This window comes from Macaca mulatta, chromosome 14, assembly GCF_049350105.2.
Source record: "Macaca mulatta isolate MMU2019108-1 chromosome 14, T2T-MMU8v2.0, whole genome shotgun sequence".
Lineage (NCBI taxonomy): Eukaryota > Metazoa > Chordata > Mammalia > Primates > Cercopithecidae > Macaca > Macaca mulatta.
Genome location: NC_133419.1, coordinates 97,147,397 through 97,166,559, shown reverse-complemented (window position 1 = coordinate 97,166,559; position 19,163 = coordinate 97,147,397). Strand labels below are relative to the sequence as shown.

At 40.6% G+C, this 19,163-nt stretch overlaps 2 protein-coding genes and 1 non-coding gene across 20 annotated transcripts in view; 2 read left to right on the top strand and 1 right to left on the bottom strand.

Moving 5' to 3' along the window:
- The window catches only part of CCDC82 (coiled-coil domain containing 82), a 30,347-nt gene extending 27,767 nt beyond the window's left edge, over window positions 1-2,580 (top strand). For all 16 annotated transcript variants that reach the window (XM_015115517.3, XM_015115516.3, XM_077964238.1 and 13 more), the window contains one exon: window positions 1,650-2,580. In XM_015115517.3, coding sequence (XP_014971003.2) covers window positions 1,650-1,715 — 66 coding nt within the window. In that variant the 3' untranslated portion in view covers window positions 1,716-2,580. The remainder of the gene's footprint in view (window positions 1-1,649) is intronic.
- A 6,968-nt stretch (window positions 2,581-9,548) lies between these two features.
- Window positions 9,549-19,163, top strand: part of MAML2 (mastermind like transcriptional coactivator 2) — a 367,687-nt gene continuing 358,072 nt past the window's right edge. The window contains exons 1-2 of one of the 3 annotated variants that reach the window (XM_015115508.3): window positions 9,549-9,795; window positions 10,685-11,321. In XM_015115508.3, the coding sequence (XP_014970994.3) occupies window positions 10,809-11,321 (513 nt within the window). In that variant the 5' untranslated portion in view covers window positions 9,549-9,795; window positions 10,685-10,808. Of the gene's footprint in view, window positions 11,322-19,163 lie in introns of all 3 variants that reach the window. The other 2 variants (XM_015115509.3, XM_015115506.3) reach the window with 2 other exon arrangements.
- On the bottom strand, window positions 11,170-11,277 carry MIR1260B (microRNA mir-1260b). Its single transcript, NR_130430.1, has one exon. It is a non-coding gene; the product is annotated as a microRNA mir-1260b (primary transcript).

Sequence of the window (19,163 nt, the reverse complement as noted above, 5' to 3'; positions counted from 1 at the left end):
TCGAAGAAAATTCCTAAGTAGTCCCTAAGATATTTCCCCTTCTGTTAATGTGCTTTCATCTTTCCTTAGAAGGAGATCCAGTGAGATATCATAGGGTTGTAAAAAAGAGTTTCATGGCCTTCAATGTCTAGAATGAAAATGCACTTCTCACATTCCTTTCTGTAGGTCCCTATCACCACAAAAGTCAGGGTCACCAGGATCCTCTCTCATTTCACTGAAGATAGAAACAGAGTTCATAAACAGAGTCAAGAAACTAGTATGTCATTAATCCCCTCACTGAAGTAAATACTTTGAACTCTTTATGTCTGAAACTGAAATCATGTATCTCCTTCCCTCCCACAGCCTGCAAAATAACTCTGCCATTATTCTACTCTGTCAACTTTGAAATCTCTAAATCATTCTTGACTCCTCTCTTAACTTGTTCTACTTTGTTCTTAACTCTTCATCTTCATTGCTATCACTCAAATTTGAGCCCTCATGACCTAAATTGTTGTCACACACCCATAACTAGTTGCTGAACTATTCTAGAATGAATGTTTTACCAATTTTCTTAAAATACACCTTAGATCAGTTCAGTCCCCCGCTCCAAAACCTTTAGCAACTTTCCATTTCCTGTCAAATGATTGTTCAATTCTTTAACCAGTATTTTATAATTTTTATTCTCTGAACTCAGTCTCTTTGGTTCAGTCATAGCTCTCTCTGTTCTCCTAAAAATACCTAGGTTGTAGTCAAATCCCATGTTTTCTTGTCGTGTCACTTGGATGGACTATTGTCTCTTACTGAAGACTCTTGCCACCAACTCTTTGCCTACCAAATCTCTTTTTCCAGGACAATTTAAACGCCACTCTTTGCTGCTTACCTCAACTAACCATGACCTCTCTTCTCAACTCTCATGACAGTGTCTGTACCTTTTTTGGCACTTACTACTGATTATTATTGGTGTATTACTACTGAACTCTATTCTCCTTAGGGGCAGGGAAAGTATTTTTTTTAAATATTGTACCCAGACAGTCATTAGCAGAGCCTTTGATATGTATGTTCAACAAACTTTTTATTAAGTTATTGAGGTTACTACATTTCTACTCTAAGCGTAATAATAGAAAAATTATGGCCGGGCGCGGTGGCTCAAGCCTGTAATCCCAGCACTTTGGGAGGCCGAGACGGGCGGATCACGAGGTCAGGAGATCGAGACCATCCTGGCTAACACGGTGAAACCCTGTCTCTACTAAAAAATACAAAAAAACTAGCTGGGCAAGGTGGCGGGCGCCTGTAGTCCTGGCTACTCGGGAGGCTGAGGCAGGAGAATGGTGTAAACCCGGGAGACTGAGCTTGCAGTGAGCTGAGATCCGGCCAGTGCACTCCAGCCTGGGTGACAGAGCGAGACTCTGTCTCAAAAAAAAAAAAAAAGAAAGAAAAATTATAATTTAAAGCACAGTTACAAAATTAATAATATTCACTTTGATCTCTTTCTAGTGCTTTCTGTGAGTTAGAAATGCTTATTTGAAATTAAGTTCCTGTTTATCATAAAAAGATTTTTGTTCATGATTACCGTGAAATGAACTTATCTTAATTGTGTCTGTAGTTTGCAAAGGCCCAGTTTATCTTCATTGCTTTGAGTAAAATAACTAGCTTTTCTATTGTATATGCAGAAATATGGTCAACTTGAAGAATATCTCAATTCTGCGGATTACTTTCAAGGAGAGAAGTTTGACTGAATTGTAACACATTTCCATCAGAGAAGATTTTTTAAATTCCTGTAAATGTGAAGATCATGATTCTTGTTTTTCTGTATCATGTGACATATTTATACATTTTATCTATATCTTCGTGGAAAAATATTTTGTTTAAAACATAATTATCTTAATTCCTGTGAAATGGCACTCTACACTCTAAACTTTTATCTGATATACATAAAAGCATTATCTTAATTTTTAAGTCTGTAAATATATTTTAAAGTTACATAATAATGGCTTTATAACAGATGACTGTCAAGTGAATGAGCTGTTCATATCCTGTCAGTTCAGTCAAAATATGTTGTATTTTAAAAATGTATTTAGACTAATATCTACATGTAGTTTTACTGAATTCCTGTCCTTTTACAGTATTAAATGATTTTCACTGATATATTTTTTACTGCTATCATCTAAATCAGTGGACCATGGAAGAAACCTCAATATATCATTCAGTTCAATCCCCTTGCTTCAGAATCAGATCATAGCATATCTATTCGAAGTAGAGGAATGCTTTTTTCCTTTTCTTGAAAGTTTCTCTTTCAAATAGATTTTAGGCCTCCAGAGTCTTTCAACCCTCACATTCAGGAATAATTTTATATACATTTTCATGCTTTGTAATGTTCTTACTTTTTTATTCAATTTTGTCTATATGTGGATGATTAAGATGTATTTTATTTATTTTTATCCATAGCTTTTTCCATATAAGTATATATCTTAGGGTCAGAACTGCTAAAAGAGACAAACTCAGCCAGAAGCACTTGGAAAGCATATTTTGGTATCTGCATTGCTTTGCACATCTAAATTTTCCCATAAAGTAATAAAGTAAAATGGTTGCAGAGTGAACAAATGAACCCTGTCTGTTCTGTATTTTTAATTCTTAAAAGTGATGTTCTAGTAGGATCTATTCTACTGTGGAACTTTAGATACTTTTTTCTTAATGGAAGTATTGGTTGAACTTGGATTCATCTATTTTGTGACTCATAGCATGGACTGTAATGTACGTATCCATAAAAAGCTACGTTAAGCTCATATATGGAAATTAGTTAATATTTTCTACAATTCATTTCCTGAAATTATCCATATTATTATTGTAAACAAATGGGGTGGAAAAAACTCACAATGTGGTGAAAGTACTGATGCTGATGTTTAATGTTTAATGAGGAGTGCATACCTCTTTCAAACATTGTGAAATGGAAATTTCACATATCTGTATTTTTTTTTTTTTTTTTTTTTAGATGGAGTTTCACCCAGGCTGGCGTGCAATGGCATGATCTCTACTCACTGCAACCTGTGCCTCCTGGGTTCAAGTGATTCTCCCACCTCAGCCTCCTGAGTAGCTGAGATTACAGGCATGCGTCACTACACCTGGCTAATTTTGTATTTTTTAGTAGAGATGGGGTTTCACCATGTTGTCCAGGCTGGTCTTGAACTCCTGACTTCAGGTGATCCACCCACCTCAGCTTCTCAGAGTGATGTGATTACAGGCATGAGCCACCGTGCCTGCCCTACATCCCTACATATCTGTATTCTTATTCATATTTCCCTGGCATATGAGAAAATAATTCTTAACTAAATTCCAGGGAGTAAAAATAAAGCCGTTATTGAAAGGTGAAGATGAAGGGACAGTGTCCCCTAAAAAAAGCAAGGCAGAGTTAGAAGTGATAGTCAAGGAGGAATGGTAAAAGATCACAAATGATTTATAAAAAGGAAGGCCAGAAGAAATGAAAAAAAAAATGATTTCTAAAGTATCTCCAATTACCTAGAAGCATCAGTTATCATATGGGACATTACAAACAAGCTTGAGATGACTGAAGAGTAATCTTAAAATACATCTCTTACTTTTAACAGCATGCAGTTAATTTGTAAATTAAGGTACTAATAATTCCAAGGACTTATCTGGATCAACTATCTTGCTGGCTTGAAGCACTTTTCCTATTGGAACAGCTCCCTGTTGATCATAAAATGCTTATAGGTAGTTTGTCTGATGTCTAAGGTCACTGCAACCAAGCATGCTACTTTGTAGGAATCTGGAAAATACAAGAGGCTTTTAGGTTGTGGTAACATCAAAAGAAAGGCAAAAAGGCTGTTAGGAAGTGAGAATTAACATGTATTAGGGGGTAAAAAGCAAGTAGTTCATAAGAAAATGGAAATGTTGAAAAATAGAATTAACCTTTACAGGTATTAGGACATATTATTTTATCATTATCATCATCATCACCATCAATATCATTGATTCAATAACAACACAAAAACAGTTTTTTGTTTTTGTTTTTGTTTTTTTGTGACGTAGCCTCACTCTGCCGCTAGGCTGGAATGCAGTGGTGCGATCTCACTGCAACCTCCACCTCCCGTGGTTAACTGATTCCCCTGCTTCAGCGTCCCGAGTAGCTGGGACTACAGGCGTGCACCACCACGCCCAGCTAATTACAAAAACAGTTTTTAAGCTCACTTATTTCACATATCATTTCACATGACTATAAACTTTTTAGATTTGGCCATTTATTACTACAGCGTTAGGTGCTTTAGTTTTAGGTAGCTATTGATAGCAGAGATGATGAGGAAGACAGAAATGGACAAGTAAAAGGGAAGAAATTCTAGAAAAAAATCACAGAGCTATACAGAAGCTTTAGGGTTATGAAGACAGGGAACAAAACCATAAGACCAGAAAACACAAGGGAAAAGAAATGTCTATTGTACAGGCGGTTGGATGCAATTGGCCGTATTTCCTGGCTTGTCTGCTCATACTCAGATGAGTAGATCTACATAGTACTCATTCCTAGGAGGTATTACAGGGCTTACTTAGACTCCAGAGTGTTCACTGAGGGATAATTAAACTGCAGTCTTTGAGCAGCTTTGAGTTACTTTGAAGATAGTTTGGCTCCTCCATAACTCCTTTCATACTTGCTATTGAGGCAGCCAGACTAGTGATTAAGGTTGAAGTCAGTCTTCTTCAACTTTCATTTTAACTTCCGGGGTACATGTGTAGGATGTGTAGGTTTGTTACATAGGTAAACGTGTGCCATGGTGGTTTGCTGCACAGATCATCTCATCACCTAGGTTTTAAGCCCAGCATCCATTAGCTATTCTTCCTAATGCCCCCCATTCCCCAACCCAACCACCAACAGGCTCCAGTGTGTGTTGTTCCCCACCATGTGTCCATATGTTCTCATCATTCAGCTCCCACTTATAAGTGAGATGGTGTGATGTTTGGTTTTCTATTCCTGCATTAGTTTGCTGAGGGAAATGGCTTCCAACTCCATCCATGTCCCTGAAAAGGCCATGATCTCATTTCTTTTTATGGCTGCATAGTATTCCCTGGTGTATGTGTACCACATTTTCTTTATCCAGTCTATCATTGATGGACATTTAGGTTGATTCCATGTCTTTGTTATTGGGAATAGTGCTGCAGTGAACATACATGTGCACATATCTTTATAACAGAATGATTTCTATTCCTTTGGGTATATACCCAGTTATGGGATTGCTGGGTCAAATGGTATTTCTGCCTCTAGGTCTTTGAGGAGTCACCATACTGTCTTCCACAATGATTGAACTAATTTACACCAAAAATTAAAAAAGCATTCATTTTTTCTCCACAACCTCACCAGCATCTGTCATTTTTGTTTTGGGGTTTTTTGTTTGTTTGTTTGTTTGTTTGCTTTTACGTAATAGCCATTCTGATTGGCATGAGATAGTATCTCATTGTGGTCTGGATCTGCATTTCTCTAATGATCAGCGATGTTGGGTTTTTTTGTATGTTTGTTGGCTGCATAAATGTCTTCTTTTGAGGAGTGTCTGTTCATGTCCTTTGCCCACTTTTTAATGGGGTTGTTTGTTTTATTCTTATAAATTTGTTTATGTTCCTTGTAGACTCTGGTTATTAGACCTTTGTCAGATGGATAGATTGCAAAAATTTTCTCCCATTCTGTAGGTCGTCTGCTTACTCTGATGACAGTTTATTTTGCTATGCAGAAGCTCTTTAGTTAATTAGATCCCATTTTTCAAGTTTTGCTTTTTTGCAATTGCTTTTGGTGTTTTCATCATGAACTCTTTGCCCGTGCCTATGTCCTGAATAGTATTGCCTAGATTTTCTTCTAGGGTTTTTATAGTTTGGGATTTTACATTTAAGTCTTTAATCCATCTAGAGTTCACCACTCCTGTTCAATATAGTATTGGAAGTTCTGGCCAGGGCAATCAGACAAGAGAAAGAAATAAAGAGTATTCAAATAGGAAGAAAGGAAGTCAAATTATCTTTGTTTGCAGATGACATGATTCTATGTCTAGAAAACCCCACTGTCTCAGCCCCAAAGCTTCTTAAGCTGATAAGCAACTTAAGCAAAGTCTCAGAATACAAAATAAAAGTGCAAAGATTGCTGGCATTCCTATACACCAACAACAGGCAAGCAGAGAGCCAAATCATGAATGAACTCCCATTCACAATTGCTACACAAAGAATAAAATACCTAGGAATACGGCTAACAAGGGAAGTGAAAGACCTCTTCAAGGAGAACTACAAACTACTGCTCAAAGAAATCAGAGGACACAAATGGAATCCATGCTCATGGGTAGAAAGAATCAATATCGTGAAAATGGCCATACTGCCCAAAGTAACTTATAGATTCAATGCTATTCCCATTAAACTACCATTAACATTCTTCACAGAATTAGAAAAAACTATTTTAAAATTCATATGGAACCAAAAAAGAGCCTGAATAGCCAACACAATCCTAAGCAAAAAAAAAAAAAAAAAAAAAAAAAAAAAGGCTGGAGGCCTCATGCTACCCAACTTCAAACTATACTACAAGGCACAGTAACCAAAACAGCATGGTACTGGTACAAGAACAGACACATAGATCAAACAGAATAGAGAACTCAGAAATACGACCACCCACCTACAACCATCTGATCTTCCACAAACCTGACAAAAACACCCAAGTGAGGAAAGATTCCCTACTAAATAAATTATGCTGGGAGAATTGGCTAGCCATATGCAGAAAATTGAAACTGGACACCTTCCTTACACCATGAAATCAGTCTTGAATTAGAGTTCTCGTCTGTTACTTCCTAGTTATGTGAACCAGAGCAAGTACTTTAATTTTCATGAGGCTTAGTTTTTCTCATTTATAAATGGGCTTATAGTATCTTTCAGGATTGTTTGTGGATTAAGAGGGATAATATATGAGACATGCTGTGGCTATAAAAGTAATTTTTTAATTGTAACTGATGAGAACAGAAATGAAGATGTTGATGATAATGTCAACTTAAAAATTAAATGTCTATTTAAGGGTAAATGTGTACAAAAAAAGACCCTCCAAAGAAGTGTCCTACACCACTGGAATATAATATGAATATTAAATTCCTGCTTCACAATTTAGGATATGTCCATGTCTAGCAAAGTAAAGTTTACATCATTTAGTAATAGCTGATTTGACTAAGGACTGCATGTTATTAATCAAATCCCATGTTACTGAAGGGCTACAGAGTGAATGGAATGGTTTCAGTTTAAATATTACATGTTTCTTTCATGCCGAATGTAAAATATTCATTATAGTATAAAGAAAATATTGTCTGGTAAAGACAACTTTTTAAAACTAAACTTTTAAAAATAAAAGTTTTTTATTTTTGTCCTCTTTAATGACACCTCATGACAGTTCTCCATTCAAATTCTCCTTATCTAACAAATATATATTTCTGCTTTTCTCTTGAATAGTGAGGAACTTAGCCTTGGAAGGAACAGATAGAGATAGAAGTATGTTCCAATGAAGGCTGGGTGCAGTGGCTCACGCCTGTGATCCCAGCACTTTGGGAGGCCAGGGTGGGTGGATCACAAAGTCAGGAGATTGAGACCATCCTGGCTAACATAGTGAAACCCCCTCTCTACTAAAACTACAAAAAATTAGCCGGGCGTGGTGGCGCGCGCCTGTAATCCCAGCTATTTGGGACGGTGAGGCAGGAGAATCACTTGAACCTGGGAGGTGGAGGTTGCAGTGAGTTGAGATCGCGCCACTGCACTCCAGCCTGGGTGACACAGCGAGACTAGGTCTTTAAAAAACAAAAAAACAACAAAAAAAAACTGACTGTATTTGTCCCTATTTTCAAGCTAACAGGATTGGTGAAAATAAAATGGACTAAAGTAGGCTAACCTATAGGGAACTAAATTGCAAATAAATCCAGTATTGAGATGTTTGCCTTGATTTTGCCGATTTCTCTCCATAGCTCAGTTTGAAACAGGACCATATTAATGAAATGCCAGAGTTTACTTAGATTATTGAAGGTGTATTATTTGAGACCTCAAATCTAAATGACTTCCAAATTAGGATACCCAGAATATTTTTTGTCCTAACTGTTGCAGTATTGTGCTCACCTTAATTTAATCTTCATAACTGAAAACAACAAGCACAATCCAGAATAAGATTGGGCTTTTTTTTTTGTTTTGAGACAGAGACTCGCCCTGTCGCCCAGGTTGGAGTGCAGTGGCATGATCTCAGCTCACTGCAACCTCTGCCTCCTGGGTTCAAGCAAGTCTCCCATCTCAGCCTCCCAAGTAGCTAGGATTACAGGCATGTGACATCACGCCCAGCTCATTTTTGTAGTTTTAGTAGAGACGGGGTTTCACCATGTTGGCCAGGCTGGTCTTGAACTCTTGACCTCAGGTAATCCGCCTGCTTCAGCCTCCCAAAGTGCTGGGATTACAGGCGTGAGCCACCGTGCCTGGCCAAGATTGGATATTTTAAAGGTTGGATCACTTGAAAATGAGGGGACAATGATCTGTGTGAGATCTATTTGGTTTCTATTATTAAACTTCTTGAAACTCAGAGCCAGGTGCAGTAGTGGTGAGTACCTGTAGTTCCAGCGACTCAAGAGGCTCAAGTGGGAGGAACACTTGGGCCCAGGAGTTCAATTCCAGCCTGGGCAACATAACAAGACTCCATTTAAAAAAACAAACAAACAAAAAAACTTTTTGAAACTCAGCTGCTACACATTGACTTTCCTCATTGTATATGTGCACCAGGTAGCTAAGGATACCTCAGGTCTTATATTTGGTTTTTCATAGGCAGTCATGCATTGTCAAATAAAAACCTTTCTTTCTAGAACTGGTATCGCTAATGGTATCATTCTCATAAAATATTTTATTTATTCCAACTGATTTGCCTGTGATCACCCAGACTCACTTATCCAGAGACACACAAATGGGCAGGCAGGTAGACAAACGCTACACCTGCCTGCCCTTTAGGAGCTAACAATGTGATTACCTCTCCTCTCCACTCGCAATCCCTTCCGCCATCAACACACACATTCATATCTTCCTTATTCTATTAATGAACATTTCCTCGGTGCTCACATAGCTCGTGCTAGGTTGCTCAGTGGTGTCATTTACAATATATTGAAAAATGAAAATTATATCCTCAGGAGGGCGTAATGTAAGGCTGAAAGGGAAAACACATTCCTGGCCCGGAATTTCTTAAACATTTAGAGCTGGTGAAATGGTTGTGTAGAGGCTGGGGAATTTCCCCAGCCTTCCCCACTTAACGGAGTCTGAGGCTGAGCTGAGCGAGGGCAGCTGAGATGCGCAGGCCTTGGGATTTACCTCTTCAGCCACTGGGAGGCCCTCTGCGTTCCCCTTTCCCCGGTGCCTGGCTGCGATTACTCACTCGCGCAGTGGCACCAGCCTTCCACCAGGGAGCCTCGAACGAGCTCTCCCGCCCTCTCCCCGCCCCCCCACCCCCATCTGCAGCTTGCTGGCTCTCTCTTTCTCCCTCTCTGTTTCACTCTCTCTCTTTCTCTCCCTCTCCTATCGGAGCACAATGAAAGCCTGTGTATCGCCGTGACTCCGGGCGGGAGCCAGTGTCAGCAAAGCGGCTAACAACAGACGAGAAAGAGAAAGGAAAATTCAAGCTACTTTTTTTTTTTTTTTTAATCCATAAAGCGGAGCGAATACAGGAGATAGAACCACATTGCTTATTGCGAGTCCAGACCCTCAGATCCACTGGCCGGGGATGGAATGTACAAAAGTGGACAGAAAAGTGGCTGGACATGACTCGGTGCAATTTGCTGGAAGTTTGTAAGTTTGACCATCGTTTGTAAATTACTCTCGGAAGAGTTTGTCTCTCTTGATACTGTATTAGAATAGAGCCGGGGGTGAGGAATAGAAACGTAAGCGGGAAAGAAAAAAATGTGTTGAAGGATCTCTCTCAGTGGCTAGCGACTTAAGATTGCTTTTCATTTAAGGCTAGGAAACCTTAGAGGGAGTGAGGATTTTACCGGTGATTGGATTAGCTGAAGAAAAAAGCATGGTCCAAAAGTCCAATTACTGACATTGTTAACAGTTGAAAAGCTGTCTCCCTCTTTTGGGAGAAGACAACATCCTACAGTATCCCCAAAGAGGAGAAAACACCGGAGCGAAAGGAAAGGGAGGAAAAATTAAAAGCCAAAAGACAGTCTCCCTTGATTTTTGCACATTTTGAACAGTGACTTAAACATCTTCTGAAACAGCACTGTTTTGTTTTGTTTTGGTTTTTTATTTAACCTGAGGAAAAGTCAAGGCTGCCGGTTACATAGACATGGTAGAAATGTGTTTCTCTGCAGAAACATCCCCATAAAGAATTGTCGGAAACAACTAGGTGAGGGGGAGTCCTCTCTATTAATATCTCTCTCAATTCCTTTTGCTGTGTGTTTCTGTCTCTTGCTGGACAATCCCTGAATTCTTGATCTAACCCCCAGATCGTGTGTTTACGAAGTACCTAGTGGCTCTTATCAGCTTGGTGGGGGAAAAAAAATCCACCAACTCTGTCCAACTTCTCCAGAGCTGTCAAATGCAATTAGAGTAAGTTAATCAGGGTTTGTTTCCAACTTATCCTCCCCCCAATTGATTTCTATTCTTTCTCCCCACCCTCTTTTTACTAACTCCCCTCCCCCACACCTTCTCCACGGCTCCCCCACAACCTCTGAAGACCTCTATTCATGTGGCCCTGAACACTGAGCTCACATTGTCAAAAACAGACTTGCCTGCAATAGCCAGCAGTAGTCTCTTTCCACCTCACCATCCCAGAGGCAGCAATCATTGTGTCCAGTAAGATGGGGGACACAGCGCCCCCACAGGCCCCCGCAGGAGGGCTAGGGGGGGCCTCTGGGGCGGGGCTCCTTGGAGGGGGCTCAGTCACCCCGAGAGTGCACAGTGCTATCGTGGAGCGCCTCCGGGCTCGGATCGCTGTCTGCCGCCAACACCACCTGAGCTGTGAAGGACGCTATGAACGAGGTAGGGCCGAGAGCTCAGACCGGGAAAGAGAGAGCACCTTGCAACTCCTGAGCCTTGTACAGCATGGCCAGGGGGCAAGGAAGGCTGGCAAACACACCAAGGCCACCGCCACTGCTGCCACCACTACAGCCCCTCCACCGCCCCCTGCTGCCCCTCCTGCGGCCTCCCAAGCAGCAGCAACAGCAGCCCCACCGCCCCCACCAGACTATCACCATCACCACCAGCAGCACCTGCTGAACAGTAGCAATAATGGTGGCAGTGGTGGGATAAACGGAGAGCAGCAGCCACCTGCTTCAACCCCAGGGGACCAGAGGAACTCAGCCCTGATTGCGGTAAGCACCTGGCTTTCTCATGGTTCTGGCTGTGGTCCTGTGGCCTTTTGTGAGGGTAGAGGTTGCTTTGGCCTAAGGTAGAGTGGATGGCAGTGAAGAAGGCCAAGATGTCACCTGACTACCTCAAAGGCCATTGGGTGTGTTGTTTGGGTGGTTTCATGCGCCTACTCATCATGTTCTGTTGGTGCTCACCCCTGAGATTTCCTTCACTTATAGGCTGTTCCTTAACTGATAAGACGCCCAAGTTTTCCAGAGGCTCTCTGGGGTCCACAGCTTGTAAAAGAAGAGGCTACCAGCTGGCAAGATCTGAGCCACTGAGGAAGGTTCTATCTCATGGATCCTCCGGCTTTGGCCAGCCAACCCTGATTAGGCCTCCAAGCCATTTTGCAGCCCCAAAGCATTTATCAGCCCAGCTGGCCTTTATCAAAGCCTTTTTCTCTTGCCCCATTTCCCCTCTCCCTTTTGAAGTGACCCCTTCTTCTTCACTTAAGAGAACATAAATGGTAAGCTGTAACAAAGAGCAAATTCCCCGAATGTCCCCTCAGTCAAAAACAAAATTGGCGGAAAATATCCCAAAGAGAAACTAGGGAGGCACTGTTTCTTAAGAGGCCTACTCTCTGATGCCCTCTAGACTCCCTCACCCCTGAGCGACATCTCGATTCTTTTCCCAAGCACTCCCGTCCAATCCAGTAACGCTCACTTCTAGCATTCGTTAAGTGGACAGGCACGAAGCAGCTATTTACACAGATCATCTTCCTAGGAAATACCTGTCTTCAGCCACTCCTGGTGACAGGATATCAAACCCAAAAGTTCTGATTAAGTTTCTGGCTGGAAGTTCTTCCCCAGAGGCGCAGACACACCCCATCCCAGAGGAGAATCCCTTGGATCATTGATTCTCAGTGCCAGTCCTGGTCAGGTGACTGCCCGCTGTTGGCAGGCTTCCCCCGAAGCTGCTGGGCCAGTGGCCTCTTGTGGAAGGTGGAGCCCTGCCCTGTGGCCCTGCAGGTTTCCTCCCTTTTGGAGCTCCATGGGGCTTCTGGATTCTATGTCTGCTCCAGTTCACCCAGGTCAGCCCTAGCAAGAGCAACAGGAAATGGCCATGCAAGCCCCAAAGTACTCAAAAAGCCCAAAGGAGATGGTGCTATTGTGTCTAACTGCTCCTCCAACGGAGCCTGATATTGAGCTCTCGGGAGAGGACATCCTCTGGCCAGGCGCTCAGGATGGCTCTTTCTGGCTTCCCTTAATCCCTTGCCTGGGTCCGTGGTGATGAAGGCTCTGGGAACCTCTGGGGAGTAGAATGGTGCTTTCCTCCCCAACCATGAACATATTTACTGGGGCTACCTAGAAATGGGACTCCTTGACGTCAGCTCCAGATGAAAAATAACTACCAACAGTTAAATTGCACAGGGTTTACAGTTTTACCTTTGAATAGCATTAGCTTGTGGGGTTATATTAAAGCTTCAAAGCCTAATATCCTTTTCTACCACCTGCTCTATTCCCACTTCTCCTTGGAATTCCCTAGGAAAGCAGTGGGAGGTTGTTTTGTGAAAAAAAGATGTTAGGGTAAAGGAGGGGGGTAAAGAATTGCTCAAATGGAGAGAAGAATGAGGTTTGTATGTATGTGTGTGTCACCAGCATCTGCAGCCAAAAGTATCTAAATGCCTTGATTGTCCCCAGTAAATTTATAATCTGTCTGCAAGTCTCCCAATAATGCGGCTTTGTGTGCTTCACAGTCTCCTGGTAAGTGTTTCTGGGGATGGAACCGCGAGTGAGGCACCCAGCCCAACCCTGAGCAGAGAAGACTGATCTCTGGCCTGGGTGCCAGGACCGGAGGGGGCTGTGAAGAGCCAGAGTGGGCTTCCCTTGTGGCCTTCAGAGCCCAGCCTCTGAAGGAAAGGTGGCATGTTTGCCTCTGGCCTTGTTCTTTGAGCTTCTGCTTTTGTCCAACTTGGAAGTAAGCTAAGGCAGCCTTTTTTTTCTAGGATGTTTCATGATGGGAAATGAAACCAACTTTAGTGGTCATTGTAACTTTACAGTAGCAATACCCATGCTGGGAGGGAAGTAAGGGAGCAGTGCCTGGCCCTTCCCGACTGAAAGCTTACTGCTGCAGAAGCCAGAGCTGGCTGCTGTGCTACCCCTGTCCTAGGAGGGACTCTTTCTGTCTTCTAACCACCAGCCATCTCCTGAGACATTTCCTTAGAGGAGCTCCATTTCCAGGTGTAGTGATAATGCAGAGAGGCACAGTGTAAGTTAGGAGGGCAAGGGATAGATAGTATATTTCTAGTAGTTGCTTTTCATTGAAAATATGTGGCATTGCATGGGTTTTTGGAAATTCCCTCTCCATTTTAGCTTCTAAATTTGGCCTGTTGTTACTCAGCACGGTACTCAGAGATGGTGATGCAAGTGCTGTATTAACCTGATAACATTGTGTCCAAAGGGAGGCCTGGGCATTTGGAAGTGATTCACCAAGCCCATTACATCGGCAAGTCTTACTTTACTCAGGCTCCTCTTATTTTCAGATATGCTATTAATTTTAAAAGGGCCTTTGTTCAGGGTGTCAGAATTTTTTCTTAATTTTATTGCTACTGTGTCCATAACCGGATTTATGTGGCTTGGGTGTGTTGAATGTGTAACTTTAAGAGTTAATTCGTATGCCATAAGTGGTCATAAATGTCTTTTGGAGAAAGGGAGAGAATATTGATCATCTAAAATCAAATATGTGCTGTGTCCTCAGATGAAAGCTTTGTATCTTGTATACTTTCTAGTACAATGCCTTGAAGACAGTGGGTAATATTTGTTGAATGAAGGTGAAAGGACAACTTCTGTTTGGTGGGATAATGTTGACTTTCATGGGTGTTATACAGCAAGGAATATATAATGTCTGAATCCTTTCAATAGCCTTAAGTTTCAAAAACAATGCAATAATAACCTCCAAGCCAGTTCTAATTCTGTCCACATTGAGAGCCTAATTCTACAGCCCTTACTCAGCCAATTTCTTCATTTAGCTCAAGTACAAGTTCAGGGGAAGCCCCAGTGCTGCAGAGACTGCAGGAACAGGGCCTTTCAGAGGGCCCGGATTATAGGGCTTTGAGCATATCTGCATTTCTAACCACTTGGAGCAGACTTTAGGCACTAACTCATTTTCTGGTGAAGTATGTTTGAATCTTTGAATGAACTGTAAAACTGAATAATTGCTGGTCCATGGAACAGTAAGGTTTAGAGCTTCTGTGGTACATTATTAATCTTTCCCTTTTGCCTGAGACAAGCTCTTTTTCTGTTGCATAGATTGTATTGCTAGGATGAGAAGATAAGTGGTTCCATGTCATCAATGGCTTCAGAGATTATCTTTTCTCTAATGTCATGTGGAGGAAAGAAAACAGATCAGACAAGGAGCCTACATCCCTTGGTTTTGTGCCTGCTGGATCACCATCTGGGTTACCTAGGACAAGTCACTTAGCAGTCATCTGTGGAACAGAGAGGACAATCATGCTGCCCCAGCTTGTTGAGAGAAGCAAATGAGTGTGTTTTTCTGAACAAGCTTTAGAAAAACTTAAGCACTGCCAAAATGCAATACTAGTGTTAGTTGTAATAAACTTACTACTAGTAATAAACTTCTAAACAATGAATGATAATACCAGTTTTTCTAGGGGTTAAATGTATACTCAGCTTTCAGCTGTCTGTTTTAAATGATGAAATAGCTCTTATTGTAAATAGAGGGATTGGCATTTCAAATTTCGTGCTGTCAAGATAAGACTGACATATCCGTATACTTAAGTGCTCCTGAAAGTCCCAGGAAATCCTAGTGCAATGCTATGAAAGTCTTTGGAGTCTTTGAATGCATCTACTTTACAGGCCTCTGCACAGACCTGGGAAGCTTTGGAAAGGTGTGTCCCCCAGAACATCTAAGGAATATTAGAAAAGTTGTTTACACGCATGCATGGGAAAGTTAAATATTTTGTCAACAATAGTCTAAAATGTTAATTGTTAGCTTAAGAAAGTCAAACAAGTTAAATCATTGCCAGAGTACCCTGGTTATTTTTAACTGATAATAATCAAGTTTCCAATTGACAATTAAAAAGTTGAGACCTGTAAGTGGGAGGCCAGATCTGGGTGTCTATGGCTGTCTACGTGATAAATGTCCTCCCAGGACAGTGATAGGAGTGTTTATATTATTTATGTATGCAGCCATCATTTCCTTAAAAACTGACCTATTTTTGTTGTTTTCTAGAACAAAGTTTTTTTAAAAAAAAGAATTCTAATCTATCTAGGACCTTCCTACCACTTATTTCAAGTAAATATAATTATAAGATCTCACAAAGGCAAAAGGGTTCAAGTGGAGAAAAGAGTTAGTATAATACTTTACCAAAAATTGATAAAAACCTTTCTTTGACATCAAGGTGATGTTATTATATAAACCAAGATATCTTGCTTGTTTAGGTCAATGTTTGTTTACAGAAGGCGTGTGCTTTCTTTGAAATAATATTGGTAGGTGATGTTCATCAAATGTTTCTAAATCTTAATGTTTAGTCACTTACGGCTTCTGTATTATAAACATTTTTAAATACCAATATGTTTAAATATGGGCTTTCAGATATTCTTAGACATAGCAATTAAATATGCCTAAGAGAGTGGCCATAATTAGCTGTTTTTGTTTTTTCGTTGTTGTTGTTGTTTGTGTTTGTGTTTAGCACTGTTATTTAATCTAAGAAGGCCTGAAAGGGAATCTGAAAACAGTCACCCAGTTCTGCTATGCATGGCAGCTAAGCCTTTCTGAATGGATTCTACCGCTTTCTTGTTCTTTAATCCAGACCCTTATATATGTTTATGTTCATAGGCAGGGCAATGTTTAGTGAAACCAATTCGAAATTTTTTCTTTTGCATTTTCATGCTAATTTCCGTCACACTCCAGCAGGCTTCCTGGGAGGATAAGGAGAAATACAGCTAAAGACATAGTCCCTGCTTACTTACAGCCTAATGGAATGAAAGACCACTTCAATAAAGTAACAGGAAAAGTACTAACCAGATAGAATGGACCAAAACTGATACAGAAAAATCAGAGGAAGAGAGGAATAAATATTTACTGAGTCCTAAAATGTGCAAGGCTTTTTAATTACCTATTTTATGTAATGCCTGCAAAAAAACAGGTGAGTAATCAACATTTGTCCCATTTTACATATAAGGAAACTGAAGCTTAGAGTAAATGGAATAATTTAATGCATAGATTTTATAGTTAGACCCATATTCAGGTCTCTATATTATACCTACTAGCTGTATGAATATGAGAAAATACTTTTGTTATTTTCGTGGTATCAGTATCTTCATCTGCAAAAAACAGCTAAAGTTATTTAGCAAAACAGTCAGCATAGTGCCTGATACATAGTAGGTGCTCCAAACATGAGTACCGCTAGTAGTTGGTAGTAGAGAGATTCAAATATAGGCCAGGGATAGCTATATGAGAACATGCGTCACCAGCAGGGCCTGAGAAGAGGGAGAAAATACAGAAATGTGGGATTGGGGTCGCTGAGTGCAGGCATGTAGGTTAAGTGTTTGGGGAACAGAGAGCAGAGCTTGACTGAGTGTGGTTGGACATGAGTACTGAGGGGGATAAATGAGATTGATCCACATCCTGGAGGGCCTGGAGGTCTGGTAAGAGCAAATCAGAAGCCCTGGAAACTGGTAGAGCAAGGACGGCTCCGAGGAATCAGCAGCTATGATGCAATAATAATCCTTCATATACTTGAAGACAAGTATTACATTTCCCCTCCAGCAGCCTCTTCTCATAGCGCATTGCCTAAGTGCTCTGCACTACCTATCTTCAAGTCCCTTGAGCTGCTTAATGCCTTGCTATTTACACACTTCTCCCATTCATGGTGAGTTATATACTGTGTGACATGCCCTTTGACACTAAAAGGAGATAGTTTTAAAGCACACTAGCTAGATGCAGAAGAGGAAGTAAAAGAAGCAGACCAAGCTATACCTCGCTTCTTAGGTTCACTGGGCCTTCCAGTGCAAACAAGAATTGCCCTGTTGGTAAAAGTGTATATATTCTCTTGATGTGTAAATAAGTCTTCCCAACAAATGAGTCTGCCTGTATACTAATGTGGAAAAGATCTTCTCATTATTAAAAAAATCATGAACAAAAATTCATGAGAAAAGCATTATTATAGATGGTCTTTGAGATGTACTTATTTCTTTGCTTGTAAATAGATGTGTTACAGATTTTTTACTTGTCTTAAGGTCCAGTTGGATACCAGTTTCCCCCATTTGGTTCTTGTTTACAAGGCAAAGGTAAGGGACCCTAAGGAAAGATGGCAAAGGAGAAAAACCAACATCTCCTTCCTCCCTGATTCATGGCATGATGCTTGGGATGCTGACGGTAGTTAGTGGGCTATTGACCAGCTTCAACCTTTGCCTACACATTTGTGAGAAACAGAGGTAAAAGAGCAAAGGCTATTCCACTTCCCTATAGAGGACATGAAGAGAGAAGTTCACATATTCTCCACAGGCTGAGGACAATTAGAAAGCTGGACCCTACCATAGCCAAATTACTGAAGGAATGGAAATGAAAATGGGCAAATGACAATACTGACACATGCCATAGCTCTCCAAAGGTCTTAATGTTTTAACAAAGGTTTTAAACTCTTACATCAAGATTGTATGCATGGGTCCTTTTTAGAGTTTGGGAAAATATCATTAATTCAGTAAATAATCTTTGTACAGCTCTTCTGTGCCATGAACTGTGCCAGGAATACATTGATGGACACTTCAGTATACCCTTTGCCGTCTTTGAATTTACAGTGTAGAAGGGAGGTGAGTGGGGTTAGAAATAGAACTGTTTCAGTTGGCTTGTATAAGGAGGCAAAGAAGCATGGCAGTTAAGAGCCTGAGATCTTAACTCTGAGGTGAGACGATCAGATTTCAAATCACCCCTCTACCACTTAGTTGTGTTTTCTTGGATAGGTCAATTAAATTACCTTGCCTCTGTTTTCTCGACTGTGAAATGGAGTGATAGTAATAGAATTAACTTCTTAGAGCTGTTGATTAAATGAAGCAATTGCCTAGCACCTCGTAAAGGCTCAATAAATTCTAGTTGTTACTATTAGTGTGTGAAGTAACATACCTGAATCAGATTCATAGGTTTCCCAGCCCAGAATTCTGTTTCCAGTAATGCCTTAGACATTTAGAGGAAGAGCATGGCTTTTCTTTTTAGTGTTTACTTAAAATAGTTAGTGAAGAGTATCATTTATCAGTTCCCTCAATAGTTGAATATGAAGACATCACCTGGGATAGATTTACATCTCCCTAGAATGTTAAATAGTGTCCTTCTTGAGAATGGGACCAAGTACTACCTCCAATCCTAGGATTCTAGGACTCCTAATCTAGAAGTTGAGTAGAGTGAATGTCCACTTGACTCCTTACTTCTAGAATTCAGTCTGGGTTTCCATTCAGTTACCCAGCAAGTGTAAAGTGTGGGCTTAGTAGGTAAATGAGAAATTTAAACCATCTATTGAGAGTTTTGAATCATTGGAACTGAATAGAAAAACCAATTTAATTGAATTGTTAATTGAAATTAATGAATAATTCTTAAATGAATTTGGTCCTAGAGGCACAAAAGGTTAGAAACTCCCTACTGTGGAGATTTAAATTTATGCTTTTGAAAGCCAGATCCCTGGCTAAAGTTGCTAACTTACTGCATCTGCAGATGAGTAGGCAACACAGATTTGCCCTCTTTCCAACCCTAAGCAGGAGCATGTTGAAATTTCCATGCCTTGATGTGGCTCTCACCTCAGAATCCCTTCTTTACTCAGTACCTCCTCAAGTGCGATTTCCCATAAAAAAAAA